Source organism: Mchenga conophoros, linkage group LG1 (assembly GCF_057382185.1).
Source record: "Mchenga conophoros isolate Kocher_MC1m ecotype Shallow Benthic linkage group LG1, M_conophoros_male_GT1.1, whole genome shotgun sequence".
Classification (NCBI taxonomy): Eukaryota; Metazoa; Chordata; class Actinopteri; order Cichliformes; family Cichlidae; genus Mchenga; species Mchenga conophoros.
In genome coordinates, this window is record NC_140526.1 from 12,654,008 (window position 1) to 12,679,854 (window position 25,847).

Below are 25,847 nucleotides of genomic sequence, written 5' to 3' on the forward strand. Positions count from 1 at the left end.
AAATGTTCAGGCACCCACAGCTAGCTACAGAGATGTAGTTGGGCTGACATATAGTTTTCACAAGACTCGATGCAAAAGAAGTAAGTACATGCTGAGAGGGTTGAACTTATAATCAGGGTCGGTTGGTCATCATTTAACAAGCGGGTAGAGCACATGTACTTATACACCTCCTGTGTGCGTGTGTTTCCTCAGTCTCTGGCATGTTGGAGCACGAGACCATTCAGGGCGTGTCGGGAGTTAAGCCCACGGGTCTGCGTAAACGGACGTCAAGCATTGCCGACGAGGGCACCTACACCCTGGACTCCATCCTGCGTCAGCTCAACGCCTTCCACTCCACCATGTGCCAGCACGGCACCGACCCTGAGCTCATCAAGCAGGTGGTGAAGCAGCAGTTTTACATCATCGGCGCTGTCACACTCAACAACCTGCTGCTACGCAAAGACATGTGCTCCTGGAGCAAAGGCATGCAGATCAGGTATGAGGTGTCGCTGCTCAGAGAAGATCTCCAGAGTGAGGCCGGATGCGTTATCTCATCATGCGTGTTTGCAGGTACAATGTGAGTCAGCTGGAGGAGTGGCTCAGAGACAAAGGTCTGATGACCTGCGGAGCCAAAGAGACGCTGGAGCCTCTGATCCAGGCCGCTCAGCTGCTGCAGGTGAAGAAGAAGACTGACGAGGATGCAGAGGCCATCTGCTCCATGTGCCACGCTCTCACCACTGCTCAGGTAAATATTTTTAAAATTATTATCAGCTAAAGCTTCAGCTAAAACCTTTCTCTTTCTGTGTTTTTAACTTTTCTGTCTTATGTCTTTCAGATCGTAAAAGTCCTGAACCTCTACACCCCCGTCAACGAGTTTGAGGAGAGAGTGTCAGTCGCATTCATACGAACCATACAGGTAATTTCTTTTTTGGCTAAATCAAGTCTATACTGCTTTATCTTCAGTGTTTTGGGGTCATTTTTTTTCTGGTTCCAGGCAAGCTGCAGCTGAGTGAGGCTGGCTCTGCCCGGGTTATCTTCCTGTTAAAAGGAAGTTCTTCCTCAAAGCGGTCACTCGTAGAAAACTGTCTGATTGTTTGGGTTTTGTCACTAATATTGTGAGGTCTTTGAGACACCTGTTGTTGTTAACTAGTGCATGTACCGTAAAGGCAATGAATGTGTGCTGCTTTGAAAAACATCAGCATTTTTCTGGCGTTTCTGGGCATCTGATAAACAGAAACTTCTGTTCTGCTTGAGTAACTGAAACGCCAAGCAACACAGCTGCAGAGATGAATGCATCCAGTGTCAGCGTGCATGTTAAGGTCAGCATTGGATGGGGATGGCTTTTATATTCAGTTTCCTTTGTGCTAATATATGTCATGTGAGAGAAATATGTCAGAAGTAACGTCAAGTTAAAACTACATTCGCAACAATGCTGGTGAGGAAGAGAATGATATGTAGCTACAGCTCCAAAACCACAACTGCTAGCTTTGGCTTTGCCTAAAGCCGTCGCTCTGATGGAAATGAATGCGCTTGTTTATGTGGTGGAGGGGGTGCTGCCAAGATCGACTCACTGTGAAGTGAAGTAAAGTCGATGTACAGTAGCTGGATAGATAATTGCAAAGACGGTGTTTATATAATTTATTTTTAAAGTAACAGGTTACTTTTTAGTGGTAGCTATCTTGTAATAAGAGAGCTGTAAATTTGATAACAAGTACAGTTCCCTGACACTTCCCATAGGCACTATGTTGAGCTCAAGGGTCCTCTCAGATCTGAGTCACTGCACTGATCGGTATTTACGAACTAAAGTTCATGCAATCGATTCTGCACCAAGATAACTTTTCTTACTTGTCGAGTCTTCAAACAGACTGGCTTAATATATTTTCTGTCTACTACCTTTTTTTTTCTTTTTTTTTAATGCACATGAACTTTTTCCATCATCTCTCTCTCCAGACTCGCTTGCGGGACCGCTGTGAGAGTCCCCAGCTGTTGATGGACACGAAGATGATCTATCCCGTCACCTTCCCGTTTAACCCTTCTTGCCTCGCACTGGAAACCATCCAGATCCCCAGCTCGCTTAACTTGGCCTTCCTCACCCGTGTCTAATGCGAGCCCACCAGAGCACTCTGAGCCCTGCGGCGAATTTGTCTTAGTGGCCACAGTCGGATTTGCAAGTCACCGTCTCCCCGAAAAATTTAAAACACCACAAACACTCGCAAATTTCACTCACGTTAACACGATTTGAAGTCATGTTTAAATAAACGGGTGAAAGGGTTCTGCAGTTTCTCTAGTTTAAACTCAGACATGCACGCACATACATGAAAAATGCAGACACGTCACATCTGTAAAGTACTTTCATCCTCCGAACGTACAGACGCACACTCGCCTTCTCTCTTTCACGAACGCACAGATACGCACACATGTGGTTATTTCCGCTGGTTTAAATCTGGCCGTAAGCCCTGAGCATCATCCGCTGCTTGTACAAAACGCCCGCCTCTTAGAGAAGCCACAGGACCAGATCAATGCCTCCAGTACTCGCCATCGATCCTTCATCTGCGTTTCCAGTAATCGTTAAGATAGTTGTTGTTGTTGTTGTTGTTATTGTCTCGATACACGAGAGCAGGCCCACCAGGTGGAGCTGAAGCCTCAAAACAAGTTATGATTTGTCAGTCTAGCAGTCCGCCCTCATGTTGGGTAAATTCTGAGCTCCTGTGTGAGGGCAGCTGAATGATGAGGTGAAAAAGTCAGCGCTCTCTCCACCCCGTGTTGAGGTGACCACTGAGCAGATTTCACTTTGTACGTTTTATTCTCTGAACACGTCAAGCCAAGACAAAATTCATCATCTGTACTATATTATTTATACATAAATAAATATCTATATAAATATGAATAATATATATCCTGTATTTTATTTATTGCACTTATAGCTACATCCCTTTTTAAGATTAGAAGCTTCCCCCTTGCAGCGAATGTGTCCGAAGTGAAGGATGGGAGCACTCTTTCCCACGGCAAACAGCTTCTTAGAGACAGTTTTAGTTGCTTCCTTGGCTATTATGTCAATATCAGGTAAATATGTAGTATCTTTAATGAGTGCCGGCACAGATAATTATTTGTTAGGTCGCGTCTTAAACCTTGAGATATTTTTTTTGTCATGTTCAGCCTGCATGTCTGGCAGATGAAGTGTAGCACAGGTTTTATAGGCGAGGACAGATTGAGAAGGTTTAAGGTTCAAACTCTGCAAAGGGTTTAACCTGCGACAGTCTGCACCGTTTACAGCTGTGACCAAAGCCGAGCGTCACAGGAAACACTGACATGAGCACATACTGTATGAGTACCAACCTTACACTCTGCTTACTGTTTTTTTTTTTCTTGTCTTCTGGCTCAGAGCCATAAAAATGTTTTACTGTTGTCATTGTGTGATTATTTACTTTGTTCAGTATTGTTATTTTCTTAAGATAATCTAAAGCCATGTATTACTGAGCAGAATAGATGCAAAAGGCTGCAAAAATCTGTTGAGCTTTACATTCCCTCTGCTGCATCCTCTCACAAACACAGCTCTGTTCGACTCCTCTTACATCTCCTACCCGTCCACCTTCACTCAGCATGTCCCAACGTGGACTTTTATTACCAGAAAAACAGAATGTGTTCATTTATTCCTCTTCTCAGTTTCACAGCTGGGTTAAGGGTGACAAAGAAGTTTTGTTTTTTGTCATTTTGTTGTTGGTGCACATGTTCTTTCAGCTCAGATTGTTTGCTTGCATGCACTGCTACTCCTGCTGCCCCCACTTAAACTGCATGGGTTTGGCAAAATCCAAGTGCATGCTTTTGATTTTAAAGAAGAGAAACCCAGGCACAGGTGAAGTGTCGGACGAGTGTCTGGTAATCTGCCCATGTTGGGATTGAAGTAGTTTTCACACATGCATCTGCTGGATTTGTGAGAAGAGTTGCATGAGATATTTAATATATTTAACCTGCCAGCTCACGTTAAAAAAAGGAGCTAAATGGGTGTATCATGTCCAACCTCCTACATTACCCAGGTGGCATCCTCACCTAAACAAAATCCCCTTTTCCCACTTACGTGGGCAGCAGTACTGGAACCAGTGCTGATGTGAAAACAGTTCCGAGAATAAGCTCACATTTCAGCAGGTGTGAGAAACCGTTATTATGCAGTGTTACCAGCAGATTTTGGGTCATTTCCATGTGAAGAAATCAGGCCAGTCATTGGTCAGTTTCTTGTGATAGCCCCTCCTATATTCACTGACATCACTGGTTGGGGTTGGGCACAAGTGCTTTTTGAGAAAATGTATAAAACCAGTTTAGACTGGGCACAGTGGAAAAGAAGTAAAAGGATGCAGTGACCTGATTCACCAGCCATTATTCAGAGTTTGTGTGTGAAAACAGCTTTTCCTTTGTTCGCTGCCTCGTCTTTTGGCACTTCTAGTTTACTTCTTGTTGTACCGTTAGTATTAAGCTGCCTCTCGCCTTGATGTGAACCTTATTTTGCGCGGTGACCTTACCCTTTCAAAAAACACATTTCACTTTGATGGAATATTTTCTCCTTACACACATGAACTGGATTCTGCAGTTTTGATTTAAATTTTTCAAACCTTTTCAAGGATGTAAAATTTACATTCAGAGGGGGGGGAAAAAACGATCAAGGTGACGTACGAATGCCAAACTCTAATTTTAAGTGGAGTAATTATGTAAAGCTATTTTGTGTTGCACTTTCCTGGGACCATGTTTTTGTTATATTGGTTGGATTTGTAGTTGGTTTAGTGTATGTTGTGTGCAAAGAGAACATATCTTGTAGTCGTAAGAAAGATGGTTACTGAAGGAGTTAATCAATTATATGAATGTTTAAAAACGTTGAAGTGTATCATGATTTTTAGCTGCACATTGTAGACCAAGCCTTATCTGAATCACTTGCTATCTGAATGACTTACACACATGATCAACGAACATTATGGCATTGTTTTGTTCTGTCAGTGCAGTATTTTTTTTTTTCTTTCACTGTAAAATGAATAGAAATGTGTTTTTTATTTTGATTGCGTGTCATTCGGTCCTGCAGTTGGTGTCACAGACATCAAAATGAACTTTTTTTCAACACTGCAGAGGAAATCTGATAAACGATAGATGGGTATGGACTGTAAAAAGAAATCCATCAAACTTCCCCGTTCTTTTCACACAAGTGCAGCCTGTTGACCTTCCTCTAGGTAATGTCCTGACTGACTAACATCTCTTTGTTAACATTATAAGTTGATGTGTGGCACAGGTGTCAGAGATGAAGCTCAGAGTCAGAGGACACTGCAAAGGATTAGCTAGTTTCAGAGTAAAAACAAAAAGCATCTTCATTCATTCAGTGGTTCGTGTTACTTTCTTAGTTGAGCAGAGCTGCTGCAGCATCTTGTTCCCCTGGGCTTCTCTTGGGCTCTCAAACAGGAGAAATATGTCATTCATTCACTCTGCATTTCCATACTAAAGAGAGAATCGGCTGTATGATATGACTCAGACATTATAAATTACCATTGTTCTCATCAGCACTAGCATAAATTGTGCCGTTTTAAAGAAATGTTCAAAACTAACTTAAAAAGAGATACATCCCCTCCCCAGCTCTTGAGGTACTGGTGTGAACATGCTGAAGCCGGTACCAGATGTTTCCTCTCCGATCCCATGTGTACATTTGGAAAAACTGGACTGTTTGTAGTTTCTGGTAGCTGTGCTTAGTGAATGTGTTCACTGTTAAGAAACTTGGAATAAATTGTCAAATCTGTAAAAGTAAAATAAAAGAATTCCGCACTGTTTGGGTTTCCGTGTTTCTTATTTTTGAGAGTTTTGGGTTGTTTTAGGAAAACGTAATCATGAAACAAAATAAGATGTGGAATTTTTGTTTTTTCTTTTGGGGGGTGAAGCAGTCTGATTTCTGAGGTAAAGCACAAAACCTGAAAATTGGAAGGTTTACACACAGTTTCCCTGATTTCATTTAGATGTCATTGCCTTTAATCTGTTGAGGGTACTGTACTTTCTGAGCTTTTGATGAACAAAAATGTTTATTATGCTTAAACTCAAATCAATATTTTGCTGAACAGCAGATTTCATTAGTTACACCTCGCTAGTACCCACTTGGCTTGGTGTTAATTCTCTGTGGCACCGTTTCAACAAGCTGCTGAAAACGTTCCTCAGAGTTTGTTTGATATCGACATGATGGCATCACATCATCACACACAATTTACTGCAGATGTCAGCTGACCCGTGGTGCAAATCGGTTCCCAAAAAGTGCTCTACTGGACTGAGATCTTGTGACTTCGGAGCCCATTTGAGTACACTGAACTCCCTGTCACAGTCTAAAAACACTTTAAATGATTTGAGCTTCATGACACGGTGAGTCAACCTTCTGGAAGCAGTCATCAGAAGGTGTGTTTTCACTCTGAAATAAGTGATCAGACTGTGGGTTTAAATGATGGCCAACTGATACCAGCTGATACTGAGGGCCCCTTCTGCTTCAAAGTTCAACACATTGAACATTCAGACGTGCTCTTCTGCATACCTTAGTTGTAACATGTGGTTGTTTGAGTTACTGTTGCCTTCCTATCAGCTGGAAGCACTCCAGCTGTTGTCCTCTGACATTAATGAGACATTTTCACCCACAGAAGTGCTGCTCACTGAAATATTTTCACTTTTTCTGTAAAACCCTCTGCAAATCCGGTTGTGCTTATAACTGGTAAATTGGTGCCATAAAGTAATTGTGCAGCTGGTGGTGATCCAAAAGACTAATGCACTGGGGTTACACAGTAAAAGTAACCTCCCAGGCCTTACAGGTAATGCTGCAGGAGTGTATAAAGCATGGTGGTAAAAGCAGAGCGGAGTTGGGGCTTAAATGCTTCACTAAGAAGCTTACCATTCCCTCTCTGTCCCTCACTGACAATCCTCTTCACTAGAAAACATCCACTTAGATCTCCAGAGACAAGCAGCTGCTCTACAGAGGGGAAAAAGTATTTTGTAAGGTAAGATTTATTGTTATTTGTTGATATGGCAGCTATCTGTGTGGACTGACTGGAAGCTGGTGTTTTAGATGTTTGACTCTGCAGTTTAGATAAAATCATCAAAGACCGTGTTGGGTATTTAAATGTATCCAAATGATTAAGACACTTGATACAAAAGATCATATGAGGACAACTTAAACAGAAAGTTGATATGTGATTACATCACACATCAAAGGACAGTAAGAAGTTCAAATGAAAACTAACTTTTTTGAGTTTGTGTGCAAACTTCTCAATGCAATCTACCAATATGACACTATGCTGTTCTATATATACATTATTTACTCATTATATGAGTTATACTGTCATGGAAAGCCAATGACATGAAATGATAATTCATTATAAATGAGGGAAACTGTTTGAGTTTCAGTTTAAATGTATATAATTGTGTAGGGAAGTGATAAAATGTTGATCCATATTTTGGATGACCATATTTAGTTCAGATTTGGAAGTCCTTTATCATGCACTGCTGTGAACTCGGTGTTGCTGGATGTGTGTGGTTCCCAGAATAGCTTCTCTCCTCAGAGGAGGATCAGGCTGGAGTAGATTACCAGCTGCTTATCTTCTGTACAGCTCCACACACACAAACGCAAAACAAGACAAGTGGTCAGAGCTGAGAAAAGAAACCAGAAGAGCCACAAAGAAAACCCTCCAACATGTAATCCTGATGATTAAAGTCATCTTTATGTGTGTGTCTTGTGGGTTTCTGCAGGTGTGCTGGTGATCCTCTGCAGCCATGTGTGACCAGACTTTCGTGGCGGCCACTTTTGGCCCCTGCGACAGCTGCAGTAAACCGAGTCCTCTGATGAACATCTACATTAAGAACGAGGCCACCAACTACTGCTCCCTCTGTGTGGAAATGGTAATGTTCTCCTTTCATTTTCATCGCTACACCTCCCCTCAAAAATCAAACAAAAGGCAGCATTATGCTAATGAATACCATTGTGAATGATTGCAATGAGTGTGTACTGCTGTTTACCTGAAATACAACAGAGCATGCACCACTTATGATTGTTGTGGCAGTCTCGAATTATTCATTACCATTATATAAAAACAGCCCGAGTCCATGTTCATAACATAATCATTCATTATTGGCTCATGCAATGCATACCAATTAACAAGATGTAGCCTAATTTAAAAGCTGATACTGCATTTATGTAAGTAATCTTATGATTGTGCAACAAATTTATACCTAAGCAGTCAACATTTTCTAACAGAAGGTTGTTGTTTTTAGAGAAAAGGTCTTCGCCCTTCAGGGCCGGCAAATAGCCTTTAAGCTAATCAACCATGTCTATTAAATTTATTAAATTGAACATAAGCATAGATGTCATGTGTAGCCCTTGTGAAAAAAAAGTCCTCTGTCCCTGATTTAAAAGCTTTATACTTGAGCAGCTACCACCTAACAATTCACATGATGAGACGTCTGTTTCTCCAATACTGGCAAAAAATGCCCGGAGTATTCCTAACTCACCAATCGAGGGATAATATGGACAGCTTGGTATGCTCAACAGTGCTGCAGGATGTTTTTGTCACTAATGCTCGTTGCCTCCAGCATCACTAACATGAATGCTACAACCTTGCATATCTGAAGGCAGATATTCTGCTACTCCCCTTTAAATGTAAAAAAATGTGTGAGTCAAGTATTATCTGCATTTAGGGAACGCATAAATATCGTTTAGCTCTGTTTGAGCTTGGTAGCTTGCTCCATTTTATTAATTTAGTTGCCTCATTCTGCAGATGAACTGGAGATTTTTTGTTTGTTAAATATCGAAACAATTTTATTACTTTGAAATTATTCACTTTACAGAGCTAAATGCCAGTGTTCGTAGTTTTGACAGGTGGAAATCAGGTTAGCTCACCTGTCCAAGTTACTGTACTTCCATGCTGGAAAGAAATGCTACTATTCTAATATGTATTTTAATTTTATCACAATATTAAAGCTGTAGTAGCAGATGGGTGTAAACAAATTATTTGCACTTGTCTGTAAAACAATTTCCTTGCTGTTTTTTTAAAAATATATATTTCTTCCTGTGGCTTAGTGTTAGGGTTAGTGGTAAAATCAGGACGTGCTTCTACATGTGAGGTACATCTTTAGTTTGAAGACACTCACACTTTGTGCAGCATCTGTTTAACTAATGACCCATCGCTCATCAGCACCTTTTGACATGTACACACACACACACACACACACACACACACACACACACACACACACACACACACACAGGAAGTGGCTCTCAGCTCACTTGACACCAGTGTCCCCTGTGATCATCTCCAAACAAGGACAGAAATACACTTCCTAACATGTACTTTACATAATATTAACATATCTGCTTCAATTAAACAAACAATAGATCTGTAACAAAGGATCAAACTGCCTACTTTGATTCTATTGAGGTTTGATGTAATGATTATGTTAAATAACATTTGAATGGCCAGTGTGGGAAAAATTGTCAATTTTATTTGATATTCACTTGCAGAAAAGGACACACAAACACGTTAATCACTATCAACATGGCACAGTATTGAAACTGCAGCATGTTTAGACATGCTGTATCATCACCTGCTAGGTAATTCATCAAGCTTTATGTGTCCTGCTGCTGTTGTTAAATGAATGTATAGGTGCTACCGCTATGGGTTTAAACTTAGTAAAATAAATAAAAACAATGATTAAATTCATTTAAGTGGTAGTGCACAATCATCACCACCACTCATTAAATTCTACTAAAAAAGCTATTAACAGAATGTGAAGAAACAGCTGCTCTGAGCTCAAGTCATAGAAATCTCTTTATTGTGCTGAAGAGACATCAGGCAAAGTTAAACAAGGGCTGGGCTATACTTTCATGTAATACCATTTATTACCTAAAGATGGCGTAGGAAACAAACTGACCAGTAATAATTTTACCCATTTAACCTTTTATTTAAAAGCAGCCTGAAAAATGACGTCTCCAGAGAGAATATGATAAACAAACTAAAAGAAATATAAAACTTTTTTTAGCATCAGTAAGAGCGAAGCGAACCACTGAGCCATGTGTCAGGGTGCGGGGTGGCAATATGGTAAAGGGTTACCTAGGCAACCAGAGCCTGGAATCTCCAGTAGTGGCAAAGTGATGCAAGAAGAGCGACTCACTTCCAGCACTGGCGCTGAGAAGTGTAGAAGAAAAATAAGAGCTGTAACTGTTTTACTCTGTTCTTTGTTTTACTGTGAAAGCTTTGTTTGTCTGCACACAGGTTAACGTAAATGGGAGTGTATAAGCAGTGACCCTTTGCATGTGCCTCAAGGCGAGCAGAGCAGCTCTGGTTTATGCATCTTGCATCTTTGTTTAGGTCAATCTGGCTTCACTCTGTTAGACTCCAGCCAGCATGCATGCGTGAGAATCAAGCTTTAAATATTGAATCATTTCTTTGTTCGTGGCCACTCGTTTGCAGACTGTCTTACCTTCTGTGATGAGTTGGTCCCTCTGCAGACATTTCAGTAAATAACATATAAGACATATAGAGGCTCACAATTTTATTTCAATTTTCCACCACAAAAAATAACAAATAAAGTATAGCAACATTTTCTAAGATTGTGGTGGTTTTTAATTTTATTTTTTATAAGCAGGCGCTTGGATAGATTTACAATAGCAGTTTATATAGTCACAATTATGTATAATATACTTCGAATTTTTTAGATATGTTAATGTGAATTTAGACAGTCCTTCAATCGGACTGTCTAAATTAACTTTAATTAACATTTTCCAGAAAAAAACTGATGAAAAACTAAAAACTCAAAATAGGATTTAGACCTACCTTTTCAGAATTGTCCCACAAACTTAAACTGAAGATTGTCAGCTTTCTCATATATAATGCCTCATCATTATTTAAACATCTTAATATTTTCTCATATAAATTTTCTTGCATAAATTTTTATGTTAAATAACAACGCGTTTTGAAAGCAGCTGTCATGCCATAACTGGAATATGGGAATAAGACAAAAGGTGGAGACTGAGGAGCTCCCGGTGAACAGCGGTGCAGGGAGCAGAGAGGGGGAGGAGGCTGAGCAGAGCAGCGGAGTGCAGCACGCGCAACAGCATCACAGTCGCGCTCGAGGACTATTTAAACAAACCTCTAACCGCCAACCACCCGCTTCTCCCAATTCTCCCTTGTTTCCCGCTCCCTTCCTCCCTCTGCTCTCCTCTTTTCTCTGCTCTCGAAGATGGCTTGTCAGGGGCTCCAAAAAGGGGAAACCCTGGAGTCACTGAAGAGGGAGAGCGAGACTCTGAAGAAGAAGCTGGAGGAGGAGCGAAACAAGCTGAACGACGTGGAGTGTAAGTGATGAATTAAACAAACAGCAAAACGAGCTTCAAGCACTCTGCTTCTCGTTTTCTAATGAAACATTTTCTTATCTGCTTAAAATATGCAGCTGCCAGCTGTTGGACTTGTCTCTGAAATTTTACATGGGGTGGCAAAGGAGAGGTTTTGTGCAGGGGCGTTTCCAGGATTTGTTATTTTAATTGAGGGGCAAAGGATGGGAACCTTAAAAAAAGAGGGGGGGGGGGGGATATTTGATCATGAATAAGTCTGGTATAGAAAACACTGGAAATATACGGCTGTTAGTTAAAAGTGCTGGGGAATGAAAAACTTTATTTGGCAGATCAGAATTATTAATGTTTTTTTGTCACTTGAATGTTACAACTGCCTTTATATATAATAATCATAATAATTTAGGGCTACAGTCTATGAAGCTGACATGCAGAGGCAACAGTGCGCCTGCAAGGACAAACTCTTTAGCGTTATGCCCACTAATGCTGTAATTTACTGGCAGAGCTAGCAATGATCTAATAACAAGCCTATTTGAACTACAAAAACATTACATGACAGCAGTTTTGAAAGCCAAGTTTACTAAATATCTATCTGATAAAAGCATCGCCTATCGACAGTGATGTTCACTGGCAGAGTGAGAGCATCAGATCATTGATATTTAATAACAGGCTAATGTGCATTTAAGTGAAATGTACAACAACAGAGCATTAGCAGTTGAGAAATATAAAAAATATCTTTATCTTTTTTTAGATAAAGATTATTTTGATTATGAAATTGTTAGAAAAAACAGCAAAATGCACAGATTTCTACATTCATAAAAACCACTTGTTTTGCTAATGTTTTCACTTCCTTTTCACTGGTAAATTGTGCGTGCGTGCGTGTGTGTGTGTGTGTGTGTGTGTGTGCGTGTGTGTGCGCGTGTGTTTTACACCTCAGTGCACCAGGTGGCAGAGAAGGTTGAGGTGTTGAGTGCTCTCTCCATAAAGACCAGACGTGTACTGAAGGGTCATGGGAACAAGGTGCTGTGTATGGACTGGTGCAAAGACAAGCGACGCATGGTCAGCTCATCACAGGTATGCACCTGCTCACACACACACACACATACATCCATACACAAGATGTAGTATCTAAAGATAAATATTGTGTTGTTTCTATGACACAACAGTGTGTCTGTTATTCTGTGTTGGCCTATTTGTTTTTGTGCGTTTATTTTTCCATTAAAAGACTTCATTTCTCTATCCTAGGACGGAAAAGTGATCGTCTGGGATGCATTCACTCTTAATAAGGTGTGTAAACCTTTATGTGGCGTTTTTGTATGTGTAAGAATTCCTTGAACTTTTAGTGCATTTTTTATTATTCTTGCAAAATTACAAAAAAAACTATGAATTTCATGTCTATGAAATTTGGGAACTTGGAAACATCATGTGCTTTTCCTCTCCTTGCAAATTTCTGGAAAGGAAAAGAGGAACATTTTACGTCAGGGGCTTGCAAAATATGACAATCTGCTGCTGTGAATCTTTCACGCTTCAGTCCAAATTCATCTCAAGTTGCAGCAAAAATTACATTACAGGAACCTTGTCCCAAGTTTAAAAATAACAAGTTTAATTTTTTGAGTAAATATAACATATAATGCATACTGTTACAGCACCATTAGTGCTCTTGCATTAATGCTAATGCTCATGTTTTCAGTCTACCTTAATAATTTCCCTCAACATAAAAAAAGATCAGAATCAATCTCCGTCTGTTATGTAAGTCTGAGTGATTTTTCTCTTCCTCTGAATGCTCAGATGCATGTTCCATCACCATATGTGCTGGTGTTGAGGGTGTGAGTGGGCCATCCTATATCCTCAAAGAGAGAGAAAGAGGACTTGACATGACTATATGGAAATATGAATTCAAATATTATCTATCCATCTGTCCCCCATAATCACTCAGTGTATGTGTCCGGCCTTAAATGATAGCCAGGATTCAGCTTTTCTAGCCGTTATGCCTCGTGACGAGGAGGCATAAGTACACTGAATTTAATCCTCATTAATACACACCACATCCAGATTAAACCACAGCTGTGCACAAGCTGCCTTGCTTGTTTTTATGTTAAAAAAGAAGATATGTGTTTTTTTTAACCATAATAACCATTTTTTTTCTTTGCGTATGTGTGTTTATTACGTTCTCTGTTGCCCACAGGAGCATGGAGTTCCCCTGCCGTGCACGTGGGTGCTGGCGTGTGCTTATGCCCCCTCGGGCTGTGCTATAGCATGCGGGTAGGGGGAAAGATCTTTGTGTTTAATCATGAATGGTTATCGGTGACTACTTTGTCGCTGTAACTGGGGTGAAACCCATTACTGAACATTTGCTTTCTCCCAAAGTGGCCTGGATAACAAGTGCTCAGTCATCCCGTTGTCTCTGGACAAAAATGAGAACTTGGCTGCGAAGAAGAAGTCGGTTGCTATGCACACCAACTATGTGTCAGGCTGCTCCTTCACCAACTCTGACATGCAGGTGAGCGGCGCATCAGCTGGTGGAGCTTTTAGGGGATGTGGTCCTCCAGGCTTCTCAAATAGCCAGTAGAAGTACATGGTAGCATATTCAATGCAGCCAACGAGTGCAACAAGGATTTTTCTTTACTTTGAGCCATGATAGCGAGAAAAGCTTTTGTAGCACTGCTAAATATAAAGAAAAAACATGGCATAATTACCCGATCAAGCTGCTCATCGTATGAATGTTTCCCTTCCACCTCCATCCCTCCTTCATTACATCTAATCAGTCTTGTTTTTTCAAGGAATAGTGACGGTTATCTTCTTCATTTTTCTTTTAAATACTGGCTTCCATATGTTGAAAGTTAGGGGTCTTTTCTGTACAGGTAGGGAGAGGAAGAGAATCAAAAAGGGAACATGAAGGAGACGACCTGAAATATTTGGCATTAATAATTTACTTCACTTTGGCCCTCGGTGAGGCACAGGAACACAGTGGGAGTGGAGGTAAAATGAGGGCAGGGAAGGAGAGGAGAAAGGAGATGGGTGGCAGGGATGAGGAGGGGCCGGAAAGAGACGAGGGGGGGGGGAAGGTATGATCCTCTCTCATGGGTGTATTAATAGACACTGAGTGGCTTTTATCTAAAGAAGAGTGGAGCACAGTGACTTGAGGGCAGAACATTTAACACAAAAATACACACATGCATGTCGTCTTCCTGTCTGTCGTCTTTTTTCTCCCTTCAACACACTGTCACGCATGCCAGTCTTTATATTTTTTAAGTTCCCGTATATTTTACTGCAGCAGTGTGTAGGAGACTCAATTGAGCAGCTTTAAAATCCCTTAAAGTCTAGATTACATGCTTTGATCGTGTAGTATTTGTGTATATCCGTGTGTTAGCTCAGGTTTTCAGCTGGTGCTGTTGTGTGGTTTCACTGAGTAATAACGAACCAACCATGGAAGTTTTAAGGTCAGGCTGGTGGTGCGTAAAGTGATGCAAAGGCTCTCCGTCAGATCGCTGAGATTTCCATCTGTGTGTGGGAGTAATTGTGGCTTACTGATAATTATATTCGTGTTGAAACTGGAGTTACCGCTTGGTGCAGGCAGGATGTGTGGTGTTTTTTGTGCCTGGGGTCATCCAGCAGGAGCTCTCTAATCCACCAGCCGGCAGGGACCTCAGATGTCTGCATGTGTCTCTAAGTGCCCGTAATCTGTTTTCATTAGAGGATTTGTTGACATTTTGTCTGCTTCTTTGTATTCAGATACATAGTAAGAGTTTTTGTAACAGAGAGGATGTACTCTTCTTCCCCACGTTGCCTGTTTGTATCATATGCAACTCACTTCATGTATTCTGATGACGGTTTCTCGATATTTTGTTTTGTTTTTAATTTTATTTCATTCATGTATTTATTTTTTTAGGTTTTTATTATTAATGTCCTTTTAATGTTTATGTAAAGCCTTTTGATTTGTCTTGTGCATGAACTGTGCTATAGAAAAAAAACCTGCCTTGACTAATAAATAGGCAAAGGTTCCTCTTTAGGTCAGATTTCCTGGCAAATTAACTGACAACCCCTCAGAGCAATCCATCTATAAAAGCAGAATAAAACAAGCCGAACGCTTAATTTTTAAAAAAGTACTTTATTTGACCATAATTGCGTAATGATTAGGAGCACACTATCTAGTGTATTATCTGTTTCATTTCTACGTAATTGAACTGAGAAATGAAACCAAGCAGCTAAAAATACTTTTAAAGAAGGAGGAAAAAACCCCAGCAAAGATAAAACCACTAATCATATGTCTGTGTGGGTGTTTAGGGTAAAGAAACCTTCACTTCTCTGAATTAATCAAGTGCTAGAGTTAACAGTCATGTGAAAATGGACGCCTCATGATTCAGTAGTTTTTAGAACCACATTTCGCAGCAAAAAAAAAAAATCAAAAATAATCAAGGTGCTGCAAGGACAGCACCTTGATTATTTTATTTTTCAGCCATTCTGCTGTAGATTCGCTGGTGTGCTTGGGATCATTGTTCTGTTGTGTATCCCAGTTTCAACCAAAAAATAGGCTTTCCAAACTATTTTAATATTTCTAAGCTTCCTTTTTGTTTAGTTTCTATGGTCTGGGTTTCACTGGCTTCAAGGTTCTCGATTGGGCAAAGATATTTAAAAACATTTCCCTAAAAATCATTTCTAACCTCAATCAGATATTGGAACGTGCCTTTGTGACGTTTCATGCCATGATTACTTCAATCTGCTTCTCCGAGTTTTTACAGGAACTCCCCAATGCTGTGGAAAGGACTGTATTTATTTCTGACTGCTAACATTTAGTTATATTTCAGTGTTTTATAATATTACACATCAACAATCAGAGCTTTGTGTATAGTTAGAACAGGATGGAAAAAACACACTGACGATGGTGTCATATTTTGGTGTTAAAATTATACTAGCATGTAAAAATACACAATTGTACTACACAATTCACTGAAATATACCTTTGGGTTAAAAAAATTGTTTTGTAAAATGGCAATTGTCTAAATTATTTAGTTCTGCAGTTTGTGCTTTTAGTTGAAGTTTCCATAAAATATGATTGGGTCATAAATGATGCTTATCATTTTAGCTGCTAAAGTAGTTGGGTTGCTTAAGGGTTAAACAAACAGGCATGAGTGATAAAAAGTGTTGTATATATAAAGAAGATGCATGGCCTTGCTCTTATATTCATGTATCTCTGTACATTTGTGTCTGCTAGCTCCTGACCTCCAGTGGCGATGGCACATGTGCATTGTGGGATGTGGAGAGCGGGCAGCTGCTGCAGAGTTTCCACGGTCACACAGCTGATGTCCTGTCCCTGGACCTCGCCCCATCTGAGACTGGAAACACTTTTGTCTCTGGGGTGAGAGCGAAAGAGAGAGAGAGAAATATTCTGTGGATTGGTTTGAGATTTATGTGGTCTTCTTCAGGGGAAACCCTGTAATTCACTTCTTTGTGTTTGGTTTTCATTGAACTATGATGAAGAAACTGGGATTTTACTGGAGAACAACAATATTTTCTTTGTGCGCCTGTGTGTGTCTGTTTATCTGTATGTGTGTGTTTGTGTTGTCAGGGCTGTGATATGAAGGCCAATGTGTGGGACATGCGCTCTGGACAGAACATTCAATCTTTCGAGAGCCACGAGTCTGACATCAACTGCGTGAAGTGGGTCCTACTCTTTTAAAAAGCTTAAGTGAATCACAGTTTCTTGATTTTACAAATGAAAAATGGATCATTTCTTTGACAGACATTAAAAAGCTGTAGCCAAAGGGAGCAAATTGAATAAATCAAAATCCATGAAGAGCAAAACCACATACAGTATGTTCACACATTGAGTGAAGACAGCTGCTGCCTTTTGATGTTGAGAGAAAAACAATTCAACAAAAATAAATATAATAGTTTTAATTTATTTCTGAGACATTATTTTTACATTTTTGTATTTTCTTATAGATATTTTTTGAGTGTGTGAACAAAAGGAGAGTATTGAGAAACCAACACATTTTTCATTTAGAAGACTTGTTTGTGTTCTTGTGTTGGTCATACAGACTGAGCTCTGTGATGCAGATCATGCACCAAAATAATTTACTTACTTCAAAAGAAAAGCTTAAATTAAAAACAGAATCTGTCAATTTCCTCTTCAATGGAAAATACATCATTACCGCATCATTTCTAAACCTGCTTTTGTCTACTTGTGCATAGGTACTACCCCAGTGGAGATGCATTTGCATCTGCCTCTGATGATGCGACGGTGAGTCCTGTCATGTAACCTGCTCATCTGTTTGTTTCGATGAGCTCATGTCACTCTGTGCCATCAGTGATACAATACGATAAATGACTGTCTCAGTTCCTGCGTGGAGCAGTAATATTGAGTCACAGAGCTCCCTCTGATTTATTTTTGGAACATTATTAAGCTTTATTGTGAACTCTGTGATTCGCTTTTTCTTATCAAGGCATTTATAACAACATTAATAGTTTTATTTATTAGAAAGGTGCTTTAAAAGCAACGCTACAGAATAGATACATTAAGAGTACAAAACAAGATAAAACTGAGTATAAGCTTAACCTTAAGGATGACATTAAAATAGAAGTAAAAAAACAGAAACATACCAAATGCAGAAAATCAATACAGAACTATCAATAAGAGACTAAAAGCAATGACAACAAAAGACATTGAGATGTTATTGCACTAAAATATTGTACTTTAGTTTGTTTGTTTTTTTCAGTCTCGACACCATGTAGTACTCAAGCCAGACACCTAGAGTTTTAAAAAGCACATTAGTTATTAATAGCTTTATTACCCATAATAAGGTATTTTTAGGGAAAAAATGTGTAGGTCAGTTTTAAAGTGCATAGTTAACTGTTATTAAATACATTTTTAAAAATGTGGTAATATCATTAAAGTAACAAAAAAAAACATACAAATCCTGTAAGGATTGTTTGTGATCTTATTATCAGCACTTATTTAGACTTATTAAGATGTAAAATTGTTATTATCGATTAATTACCTTAGTATAAAGACTTATTGTCATCAGTAAAATTCTTTCTAAAACAAACTGGGACTCAAGCTGGGACTGGGATGAAATGATTCCTCCTTAAACCTGGAAAGCGTGAGAGACTTCATGTTTATGGAAGAAAGCAGGACTGCACTGATACTCTGACCTGTGGTTCAAAGCTTACACCTGGATAAAATTGTACAACTACATTAGGTTTTATATTAGCAGACAAGTGGCTGAGACGAAAGGAAAAAGCCATTGATGGGAGAAATTTTCCTTCAGTGCTTTCTGGCAGAAAAACCTTAAAGCAGGAAGACTTTAAGACGTCAGGCGAGATAATATAAAGTGCAACGAGGTCACAATAAAGAGCAGATTGTCCCAGATTAATGGATCCATTTCCCTTGGGAGACTGGAGTTATTGTCTCTGAACAATAGTCGTTGTTGAGATTGTTTTTTTTTAAACTTAAGTGACTCATTTTCCAATTTCGAATTTCCTTTTTTTCATCTTTAAGTTGCATTTTGAGGGAGTTTTTTTTTTGAGACGAAGAAGGTCCTTTTACAAACATTAAACATGTGTTACATTTTTACTAACAGTTGTCCCATGTACACTGAAAAAAATATGTTGTTGGATTTACTTAATTCAATGGTGGACATTTGTTGCACACAGATGTTTTGCTTTGGCAGCAACTTAAACAATTGAGTTAAATTAACACAATTTATTCATGTTCAATAAACCTGTGCAATTTGTGTTGATAAAATGTGACTTAAACATGTTTTGATGAAGTAATTTGAGCTCTTGAAATATTTTAATCCTTCACAATTTTCTCACTTTATCCCAACACCATTCAATAACTTTTACCCAATACTACTTGGTCACTTAAATGCTACATGTTATCTTCAAATTACATTTTGCTATTATATTCTAGCATCAAATACACAATTTTCAAATGGAGGCCTTATAACAGATTGTATTGTTCTCTTCCAAGATGGTTGCTGGCATCCACCAGTAACCTTTCAAAACAAAATGTCTAATTTCACTGCATTGACAGTAGGTAAAGAATTAAACTGACATTACTCCTCCACTGAATCTACATAAATCAACAGTTAAATAATGTCAGTTCTTCCGTGTTCTCTGGAATCAATCACAGCAAAGAAATTAGACTGTTTCTTTTGAAAAATGTTGGGAAAGAACAAATCAAAACATTCTATTTAAGGCCTCTGACGTCAAGATTCAGTTAAACAACAATTATAACTAAACAATTTGAGATAATGTTAGTTTCCATTAACATTAAATTAGGTTACTGAATTGGCAAACACCTTCCTATTAACACTACCCATTTTACCCCAATAACTAAAGAAATTAGCACTTGCAGGTCAAAACCTTTATTCAAGAGATGCAAAAATAACATTGATACAGTGACTGTCAAAAATTACAGCACTGATCATACTGTGACATCTTGGTTCAAAACAGCACACTTAGAAATATTCAACGTTCTTTACTTCAAATGAATGAAACTGAAAATACCATTTCACACGACCCATATGGGATATTTAGACTGTATAACTGTTCATGCTACATCTCTTCACTAGTAAAAGAAAGAAAAAATACAAAGAGAAATTTAAAAATGCTGCCAAAATGCTGTACAGAGCAAAAGGAAAAACAAACAACAACAACAAAAACGGCTCGTCCTCATGGCAGTTGCAGAGTTTATAAAAATGAACCCTGCGATCCGTTTCTGGAATTGAGCTTCAAAATGCAGCAGAACAAGTGTGAGATTTAAATGTCCTCTCACCTAGAGCTGATCAGCTTGCATGCATAACAGTGAGCTTTCCTTGCAGGAGCAGTTTTGTCTCAGTTGTGAGCTTTTCTTGAGAGCTGAGTTGCATCCAACTCCATTACCACCCTTTGAATCACCTCAAAAGTGTAGCAGAGTTGTGATGGGTAACTCATATTGAAGGAATAAAAAAGGTCCAAACAGCATGGCTACTGCAAAGGTCACGTTATCCAGATCTTGAAGAACTACTATACCCTCGATGATGATGCCAACGTCAGAAAAGTCATTGCCTGGTGCATCCTCTGGAGACAGATGTTCATTGTGGTTTTCTCAATCTGTGCAGTGGCCTCAGTCAAGTCCTGGTTAAACACAAAACATTTCTTTAAGATTCCTTTTTAAACTCATCTCTTTTGAATCTACCAGTTCTACTGTTAGAGTAATTTAAACCAATGCAAGCAACATAGTAAATAGCTATAGCCAAAGAGTGGCCTGCCATGCTGCCATTCATGGTCTAACAGAGTTTCTAAGACAGAGTGAAAAACATAATAATTTCAAATGCTTTACATTAGTTTTTGTTAGAAAGACACCGGCCCATCAGAAATCCAGGTTTTGTCACTCAGAAGATGTTAGAATTTAGACTTTCAGCCCCACAATTTGGTTAGCTGTTGGTCTTTTTTTTTTTTCAAACAAAAGCTAATGTAAATACTGGTGGGATTTTCCTTTGTTCACTAGAATGACAAATTTAAAGTTTTTTCACACTGATGTGACCCCTAATATAGGGGGGTGGGGCCTCAAGGGCCGGCGGCTGAGTTCACTACCAGGCCTCATGTGAACTTCAAATTATTAAAGAGGACTACTGGTCCTAACCAGTCCAATGAGGATCAAGTGGATAACTAAATGCATTTTTAAATGTTGCAAAGCCACAATCTACTCATAAAACACTCACCATGAACTCCTGCGTGGAGAAGATGTTGCAATTGTCTTTCACACAGATGTGGAGCACTTTGATGAGACTCCCTTCGAGCATTAATGTCATCCTAAAGTATTATAACAAAGAAAACAGAGATTTGTGAACTTTTCAGTAGCACAGAAGAAAATGATCCCAGACAAAAACTTAAACCAGTCAACATGCAACACCAGCATCTACAAAGAAATATCAAAAGTTCCTGTTTGACATCAACTTTATGGATATATAGTTTCCAGAACATTTATTTTTAAAAAAAGATACATTTTTCTCAGTGGGCCAGTAAATGCATGACGAAAATTATGGCATCCTTTCGGTGGAATCAGTACTCACGGGTAATAGTTGACTGTTTCAATGGATGCAGCATAAAAATCTTTTACTGACCTAATGCAATACATATACACTTTGTAGTTAAAGAATTTTAAAGTTCTTACTGTCATCATGGCAGCTACATCCTTTAGCTTTGTGCCCTGTTCCCCCGATCACTTTGCAAACACTTTCAGCAGACTGTCAGAGAGAAACTCAGCTCCGTCAGAAACCTTGACTGTAAAGGCATGGTTGGGATGCACTGGAATGCTGCATTTTATCTGAGATGACATAAAATTATTTTGAAATAACAGCAGGCACTGTGCTTGGTTAATCAGTAATGTTTTGTTGAATAAAAACTGTGTTTCCAGATCTTATGGGATTAAAAAAATCCAAAGATGTTTGTTTCTGATTTGCAACCCAAGAACCCACAAGTTACAACCTCATTTTAGTTCAAGTGTGCATTAATGTGAGTCCAGTAATCACCTTTCTGACAATACATACAGGTATAAGTTAAACCTATGGCAGATTTTGGATTTCTCAGTTGTATTAATAGGGTGAGTATGCATGCACCTAATAATTATAAAAAACCTATTATAATTAAGTTACAGAAACCTTAAGCGAAAATAGAATATACTTTCTTACCATAACACCTTGAACCCACAATCCATCAGCTGACTCCTGGTGAAATGCAGAATAGAGGTCATCTCTCAATGTGCAGCAAAAAAAAACAAAAACAAAAGGACAGCAGGTGAGGGCAGGAGGGGTAGGGATGTAAGCTAGCATAATGCCACTGATGATATTAGCTAAAGCTGTTCAATGTCCAAAATCTCACTAACACCATGGTGCAGTAAATACACAATGTAACTGAAGAGTCAGTTGGCAAATCTATTCACACAGAAAACCAAATTATGTTATGAGTGCCTCATAATTAGGTTTAATGTGATATTAGGCTCTTGTGCCAAAGACAAATTCAAATGAAAAAGCGCCAATTCTTTGACAACAGATAAAACAGCAAATAAGCTAACGGCTCTTTTTTAGCATGTTACATGGCGGCAATCTAGACGTTTAACTACATTTGGCTGAAATATGGTAAACATTAATTCAAAAAATCAAGACATACCAAAAAACGTAGAGTTGGCTGCTCGACTTGACTGAGATGGATGCATTTTTTAAACCACGATCCAAAGCCCGCGAGATGAAATCACGCGTGGTTTCACGAGATTTAACGTTGCTATCTTATTGACTTACTTCACCTGAACATGATATGAACAATTTAATACACCCTTTCTGCATATCATGTAGTTTTTACACTATATAGTTACATTTATCTTTAAAACATGAGGCAATTGCGTTAAATACATGCAAGATGCTTACATAAATCCAAGAGATGGCCAGTCCCTTTTTTTCAGTGTACATGTACAGACATGTGTAGTCTGTGTCATGAGACATGTTTAGTTTTATGCTACCTCTCAGGTTGGATTTAGGTTAAGTGTTCATTATTTTTCCTGTCTCCCTGTAATTTGATTGGTCACATTAATTAGGGCGTGGCAGAAACAACGGCAACATCAGTTTAGCTCTAAAAGCAACCTCAGCCTCGTTGCTGTGATTTACTCTGATAATCTGCACTGTAGGCCATTTACCGGAATAACCACCTTGGTATGTTTTTACATACTGGTTGTTTCTATGTTTTCTGGTTTTCCAAAGTGCCGTTTCTATGACTTGAGAGCTGACCGTGAAGTGGCAGTCTACCAGAAGGACAGCATCATATTTGGCGCTTCCACCTGTGACTTCTCTCTGAGCGGTGAGGAGTCAGTCAAACACTCTTTAAATTGCTGTAACAAATGTGTTCAGTACGTTTTGGCTCAAGAAAGCTTGAGAACGCTTTGGTTCTCTGTTCTGTCTCAAATTTAGATTCAAAAGGAATTTCACCTTATAATTTGTGAGTGTCTGCTTCCCTGGTTTTCCCACTTCCTTTTCATCTATGTCTCCACCATATCTTTCTGTTTCTTCCACCCTCAGGCCGTCTGCTCTTCGCTGGTTATAATGACTACGCTATCAATGTATGGGATGTTTTGAAGGGGACTCGTGCCACCATATTGTTTGGTCACGAGAACCGTGTTAGCAGAGTGAGAGTGTCACCTGATGGCACAGCGCTCTGTTCAGCTTCCTGGGATAGCACTTTACGGGTGAGCTGGAGTTTCTCAACAGGATCAAATTATATTTTTGTTTTGGGTAAACAGTAGGCTTGTTTTGGAATTTACTGTGGCTTTTTAATTTAAAAATATACTTCATGTTCCGTTAGTGAATGAGTCATTTTATAAATTCACTAGCCACTTTATTAGGCACACCTTGCTAATACTGGATTGGACATTCATTTGCTCTCAGAACTTCTTCAATTCTTTGTGAGATGATTAGAGCTTTGTAACATGGTGTGTTATCCTGCTAGAAGTAACCATCAAAAGATGGGTACACTGTAGTTATAAAGAGATGGACATAGTCAGCAAGAAAACTCAGGTTAAGTTGTGGTGCTTAAATGATATTCAGTTGATAGCGAGGGACACAAAATGTGCCAAGAAAATATCCTAAACACTGTCACACCATCACCAGCAACCTGAACTGTTGAAACGAGTCAGGATGGATCTGTGGTTTCATGTTATTTATGCTAAATTCTGATCGCACCATCTAACAGAAATTAAGACTCATCAAACCAGGCAACATTTTTCCAAGTTTGGTCACCCTTTGTGAATTGTAGCCTCAGTTGCCGGTCCTTAGATGACAGGAGCATTCTCTGTGGTCCTCGGTAGCCCATCTGCTTCAAGGCTCATCATATTTGCACTCAAAGATACTCTTTTTCAAGTTATTATTTGAGTTAGTGTTAACTTCCTATCAGCTGGAAGTAGTCTGACCATTCTCCTCTGACCTATCAACAAGGGATTTTCACCCAGAAAACCGCTGATCACCGGATATTTTCTCTTCTGGACCTTTCTCAGTAAACAATTGATATGATTCTGTGGAAAGTCCCAATAAATCAGCAGTTTCTGAAATACTCAGACTTAAACCATCTTTCTTCCCCATTCAAGTGCTTGGTCAAAGCATGTCTACATGCCTAAATGTTGCTGCCAGGTGATTGGCCGATTAGATATATGTGTTAACAAGTAGTTGAATGGGTATCTAATAAAGTGGCTGGTTAATTTATTTTTTTTTAATGTAGCTACTGACATAAAAATTAATGTTTTTAACTCTGCACTTCTGTCTCATGCAGGTTTGGGCCTAGAGTTTTTATCGTGGTAGTTTCCAACAAAGGTATCTACATTTGATGGCCAATAATCCCAAAGCCCAGCCTGAAATATTAGCACTATTTCAGGTGTGTATTGAAGAAACCTTCAGTCAGCCAAGCCCTCAGATGTCTCTGAATGAAAATATTCAATAATATCTATAAAGTGGATATTTGTTTAAGCAGAAGTTGGTATTCCCAGTCTTTGTTATTGTTACCGTGATGACTGATGCTAAATAAATATGTTATTTTTTAACATAGTGTGAAATATGTATTCCTGTAAAGAGCCAAATAACCTTTAGAAATCATCTGCATGATCAAACTTGTGTGTCATACTGCAAACAATATTACCGATTGTCATGTAAATAATGCCCACTGTCACTTTTCTTAAGAAGCTGTAGTTGCACATGCTGTTAAATGTGTTGTGTATATTGTCTCTACTTTTTTGGTATTTTGCTGTAGCTGATGTCATGATTAAACACAAGAAAAGAAATTTGAATAGAACCTCAGTTTTCTTATTTCAAAATGCATATTTTATTGTGGGGAAAATACAAATTTTCATGTAGGCTACAGCCACTTCTACCCTGGCCCCTACTTGACACACAGGATACTATATATATCCTTTTAATGCACTCATGTCTAACCACACTCTGAAGATGCAAATGCAAAAGCATATAAGGTTGACCTGATATGGCTTAACAAAGCATACAGCAGCATGTAAAGACTTTTGTAAATCCCCTCATTTTAACTGATTGTGCCTCTCAAGCTGCATTCAACTTCAGCCTCCCGGCATTCAGGATGACCTAGATTCGGTTCCAGTGGCTGAAATTTGCATTTCTTCTGTTCTGGGAAGGGGAGAGATGTAAATAAGCAGAGATCTCACAAATCTTTTATTGCAAGGTTATAATTGGTGAAATCACTGAAGCATTTAAATCCCCAAGAATGATTTTTTTGGGAAAGTTAGTAGAGAGAAAATGAGAAGGAAGTAGACAGAAGAAAATGCGGTCTTCTTTGGTTCCATTTAGTGGCACTAGGGGGCGTTTACACTGTATCCCAGCAGAAAGAGGGTAGTGCAGCAATGAAAAGCTCAGTAAAACGTTTTTGTTGGCTTTTTTTTTTTTTTGCTTTTTGTTTCTTCTTTTTTTTTAATATAAATTAATGAATGATTTCATAACAGTTCCTGAAAGAAAAAGATATTGGTTCCCTGTGCTAAAGATCATTA

The 25,847-nt window shown here is 38.9% G+C and overlaps 2 protein-coding genes and 1 long non-coding RNA gene across 8 annotated transcripts in view; 2 read left to right on the top strand and 1 right to left on the bottom strand.

Annotated features, from left to right (window-relative positions):
- Positions 1–5,775, top strand: part of myo5aa (myosin VAa) — a 64,590-nt gene extending 58,815 nt beyond the window's left edge. For all 6 annotated transcript variants that reach the window (XM_085263698.1, XM_085263832.1, XM_085263900.1 and 3 more), the window contains 4 exons: positions 193–475; positions 550–724; positions 815–895; positions 1,930–5,775. In XM_085263698.1, coding sequence (XP_085119824.1) covers positions 193–475; positions 550–724; positions 815–895; positions 1,930–2,082 — 692 coding nt within the window. In that variant the 3' untranslated portion in view covers positions 2,083–5,775. The remainder of the gene's footprint in view (positions 1–192; positions 476–549; positions 725–814; positions 896–1,929) is intronic.
- Positions 5,776–6,851: 1,076 nt separating this feature from the next.
- On the top strand, positions 6,852–25,129 carry gnb5b (guanine nucleotide binding protein (G protein), beta 5b). The gene is made up of 13 exons (XM_085262101.1): positions 6,852–6,977; positions 7,726–7,875; positions 11,212–11,323; positions 12,255–12,391; positions 12,563–12,604; positions 13,503–13,579; positions 13,685–13,817; positions 16,530–16,673; positions 16,884–16,975; positions 17,510–17,558; positions 23,056–23,152; positions 23,371–23,537; positions 24,614–25,129. The coding sequence occupies exons 2-13, from the start codon at positions 7,750–7,752 to the stop codon at positions 24,623–24,625; spliced, it is 1,188 nt and encodes a 395-aa protein (XP_085118227.1). The 5' UTR covers positions 6,852–6,977; positions 7,726–7,749; the 3' UTR covers positions 24,626–25,129.
- On the bottom strand, positions 19,671–22,719 carry LOC146582969 (uncharacterized). The gene is made up of 4 exons (XR_014890417.1): positions 21,994–22,719; positions 21,477–21,629; positions 21,025–21,115; positions 19,671–20,437 (listed from the first exon to the last, which is right to left on the bottom strand). It is a non-coding gene; the product is annotated as an uncharacterized LOC146582969 (long non-coding RNA).
- Positions 25,130–25,847: the final 718 nt, after the last annotated feature.

Excerpts from the sequence above, each read along its gene's own strand:
- gnb5b (XM_085262101.1), top strand. The coding sequence starts at position 7,750 with ATGTGTGACCAGACTTTCGTGGCGGCCACTTTTGGCCCCTGCGACAGC. Across the intron at positions 12,392-12,562 it reads GCATGGTCAGCTCATCACAG|GACGGAAAAGTGATCGTCTG; the intron begins GTATGCACCTGC and ends TCTCTATCCTAG. Across the intron at positions 16,674-16,883 it reads GAAACACTTTTGTCTCTGGG|GGCTGTGATATGAAGGCCAA; the intron begins GTGAGAGCGAAA and ends TTGTGTTGTCAG.